At 30.8% G+C, this 4,351-nt stretch overlaps 1 protein-coding gene across 1 annotated transcript; it reads left to right on the top strand.

Moving 5' to 3' along the window:
• The first annotated feature begins 2,308 nt into the window (after window positions 1-2,308).
• On the top strand, window positions 2,309-3,256 carry LOC111919080 (nucleosome assembly protein 1;2). The gene is made up of 2 exons (XM_023914688.2): window positions 2,309-2,652; window positions 2,733-3,256. Exons 1-2 carry the CDS (start codon window positions 2,383-2,385, stop codon window positions 3,057-3,059), a joined length of 597 nt encoding a protein of 198 aa, XP_023770456.1. The 5' UTR covers window positions 2,309-2,382; the 3' UTR covers window positions 3,060-3,256.
• Window positions 3,257-4,351: the final 1,095 nt, after the last annotated feature.

Below are 4,351 nucleotides of genomic sequence, written 5' to 3'. Positions count from 1 at the left end.
AAAAGAAAAAAAAAAAAAAAAAAAAAAAAAAAAAAAAAAAAAAAAAACGTTCTACCCTTCCATTACAGAGATCTTGTAACCGTATTTTTTTTTTCTTTTTGGCTTCATAAAATTGAGGAAAGTTGCCCAAACAAAAAAAATCTCATTTATTGTTATTATTTTTTGTTTCTGTCGAGCATAAAGCGTACACAATTTTCATTAAAAAATTAATTAACGATTGTAATCAGGAAAAATATATACAAATTGCATTGCTTTTGTTGTCCATACATTGAGTATTGCAGCCTAAAAAAATGGTGTGGCAGTTTAAATCGGTAGTTTGCAGCCAAAAAATAAAACTATTTTTTTTTCTTTTCCTAACATGTTAAGCACCATTTTATATGAGAAGCTAACCTGTATTTATTTTTTTATTATATATGAGAAACTAATATGTAAATTTTTGCGTTTATATTTCCGGGGTTATGAGTCTAATACACGAAACCGGTTCCAATTAACAATTTTCAGTTCCAACCGGTTCCATACCCGCTTTACCCTGTCCGATACCCGGAATCGAACCAAAATTGGTTCCGTTATACCGGTTCGGTTCCCGGGTCTTATAATTCGTCAATTCCGGTTTCCGGATTTTTCGGGTCTAATCGGGTGGGGTTTGGACCCACTTTCATCCCTAATTGTATGTTTGGGACACCCCAGGGCCAGGCCCACTATCGTATGTTTGGATTGGAATATACCACAGGGATGGGCCTAGGGATGTGTAATTGGGTTGAAATTTACCCTAGGCCCACTAATTTGTATGATATGTGGTATTTTGGGAAACTTACTAAGCTTTATGCTTACAATTTTATTTTTTAATATTTTTAGATACTTTCTAGTTTGAAAGGGAATGACTCGATATGATCGCACCACATCCCCTTGTGATTTCCGCATCAATGATTATTCTATTATGATGTTTTTGATACATTGTGTTTATGATGATTTAGGGCACATGATGTATGTTTTATGATGATTTCAAAACGAAAATTTTATCACTATTTTTGGTTGTTACATTAATTTCTTTGAAAACCTCATTTTGTAATGGTTAGATTACTTAATTACAGAGTTATCCTAACCGAGCATTAAATACATGGTACAATCTCTTAACTAAGGGTACAATAACATAGAACATGTTTATAAATATTTTATATATATATATATATATATATATATATATATATATATATATATATATGTAACATTTTTTTGGGATGTTGTAGTATCATCACCATCCCAATGTAGTTCCCCCATTGAATTTAAGTATCTAAATAAAGTAAAACCTCTATAAGTTAATAATGTTAGGACTATGATATTTTATTAATTTAGCAAGATACTATTATATAGATAAATTAATAAATTATTAATTTAAAGAGTTGGCTTATATTCGTGAGCAACTCTCAAATTAATGCATCGCAGATACTTTTCAAAATTCAGTTGATGATGATTTAGTACCTTTGGAACCGGTCACTCGGAAAGAAGCATTGCAAACAGCAACAACTATTCATAACTTTTTGTTGCAATACGATAATACAATGCCTCAACTCTTAAGTGCAATTGGAAGATTTAAAGATAACTTAATATATATTTGAAGTTTAAAAAAAAAAAAAAAAAAAAAGTGAGTATAGATTTATTTTTTACAAGAAAATTCTAAAATTTTAGAATATTTTAGTAATTATTAATTTATAGTTTCGCTGGAACCAATATATTTACATTGGATTTCGAAAAAAAATTATTTTATTATTTTATCGATTGGGGTCTGATTTTGTACTGACTTGAAGTTGAAACCGAACAAATTATTAATTTTATCAAAGTTATCAATTTATCAAGTATTAAAATATAGAGGTTTTGCTGTAAATAAAATAATGAAGTAGTTAATTTCATATGTAAGTCAATTTCCAAAATATTGAATTTTCAAATTAACTTTCAGTTAAAACAAATTAACTTAATTTTCAAAATTATTTGTATTTTTTTGAAATCTTGCAGATAAAATAGGTAGATGCTTTTAGAAATTCAAAATTTTCAAACATTAAGATCGATCAAGGAAAATAACAGAAAAGATAACAAACTACAAAATGGATATTTGGGTGAATATCCTAAATACATTATTAAAAATTAAAAAAAATTAAATAAAAACGGACGTGAAATACACTTTTTCATCAATGACAATTGTGAACACGTTTGCTAACCAATACGATTTCAGGAAATGTCCACATAGACAAATGCAATGAAAAACCGGCACGTGGCTATCGTTCTCTTATTTAACACGAAACAACACCCATTTTACCTTACCCATTCTTCAAGGTTTTCTGGCAAAAAAAAAGATAGAGAAAGAAATCCAAACCGAAGGTTGTGAAAATGGCAAGCAAATCCATGGTTATGGCTTCATCATTGACCGGAGAAGTCTTCGAAGCCATCGACGTCTACGTCTCCGACTCTGACTCCGACTCGTGGGAGGTTGTCGAACCGTCCGATTCCGATGACGGAAACTTCTCTTACGGTGACGTCACCTCCGATGACGACGAAGTGGTGGCGGACGTCGACGATCTACTCCAACAGGCTTACGGATCTCCGTCGCCTGACATATCTTTGCAGTCTTTAGTAGAGGAAATCACTCACCACTGTGAGGTAATTAGTTTGGCTTGATTTGGTAACTTATACTCTTGTTTTTCGTGTGTTTTCATCTTCAAGACCTCTGAAATAAACAGGAAGTTAAAGACGCGTATGAAATCGATGATCTCCGTCACGTAATCGTGGAGGATGATGGTCGGATCGACGGTGCATATGATCCGTACGAAGAGGATGCAGATGAGAGTGAAGAAGAAATCGACGATGATGATGATCATGATGATTTGGACGACGAATTGGTGCCGAAATATTTGAACAACAAATTCGAGCGACAGAGGATGAGGAAATTGGGGAAAAGGGCGTATCCAAAGATGAAAAAATCCAAACGGGTCGCTAATCAGTTCAACAAACCTGGATGTGTTCGTGGAAAGCATGGATTGGGTTTGAAACACAATCTCATCCGGTAAACAAATCGATCTGATTTCATGTTTTATTTGAACCGATCTGATCATCATCTTTGTTAATTTGAAATGTACAGCAGTTAATTAGGGTTAACGGGTTGTTCTACAGTTAGGATTAGGATTTGAAGTTGGTTTCTTTTGGATCTTTGAATGTATATACGGATCATTTAATCAAAAATCAAAATGCAATCTGATTTCGCGTATCTCCAGTAATTTCTCTATTCAAGAACTGTAAATCGAATTTGTTGCCTGATTTATCTTTGAAATGGATAAGTAATAATAAATGGTAATCTCGATAAAATTTAATCAATGTAGTTCATGATTAATTCATTGATTATAGTTTTGAATATTAAACCAAAGTTGCGAACAAAGAGAGCCACACATGTTGGCTTAATACTATTGATCACAGATCATATGTTGGGTATTTTCGGTCATATATCTAACATTTAAAATGATTGTGATTATTATAAATGATTTAAAAATTAAAAAATATATATATGAAAGACTATTATAAATGTTTTTAGAGTATTGGTTAGTTTAAGATAACATAAAATCCGAACTAATAAACTTGTGTGGGACAAAAAAAACATGGATAAAATTTGTGGTCTATGTTTTGACTTATTTTCGATTAACTCATTAATCATTGTGACACTGGAATCAAATAAATTGTAATGCTAAAGCAAAGTTAGAATGTATATTTTTGTGTAAAAGAAAGATGCTTTTGTTATTTGATGGAACATATTAAATATGATCCACTCCACATATCACTATTTTCCCATCCACTCGTCAAAATTCCAAATCGTCTCATAAATATTCAAAATAGTCCGATTTTTTTTTTTTTTTTTTTTTTTCGTCCGGATATATTTATAGATTAGTCGGCTCCAATGTCATTCAGTTCATTTTTTTTTTTGGGTTTCGATTCAGGTTTTTTTTTCTTTAGATTCGAATTTTCTCGGTTCTTTTAATTAAATTAAATTCAACTAATACAAATAGTACTTAACTACAAAAAGAAAAAACCTAAGTACACATAAAAAAAAACATTTTATAATTGTTCTTTGGATACTAAAATCGGTATTTTTTGGTTTTTTAGCTATCTACAAATTAGACCACTGATTGAATAACCAGACAACAAAACACATATGACAACTATTTTATCCAAAAGAAAGGGAAAAAAATGTTTGGCTAGTTCATTGCATTCTGGTTTCGTTCTAATGCATTTTAAGTAAATGCATGCTTATTCTTAATGTTTTTTTTTTAAGAATTTGAAACGCAATCATGAAATATGATAGGTACCATAT

This window comes from Lactuca sativa, chromosome 7 (assembly GCF_002870075.4).
Source record: "Lactuca sativa cultivar Salinas chromosome 7, Lsat_Salinas_v11, whole genome shotgun sequence".
NCBI lineage: Eukaryota > Viridiplantae > Streptophyta > Magnoliopsida > Asterales > Asteraceae > Lactuca > Lactuca sativa.
The sequence above is the reverse complement of the archived record's forward strand: the minus strand, read 5'-3'. Positions and strand labels throughout refer to the sequence as shown.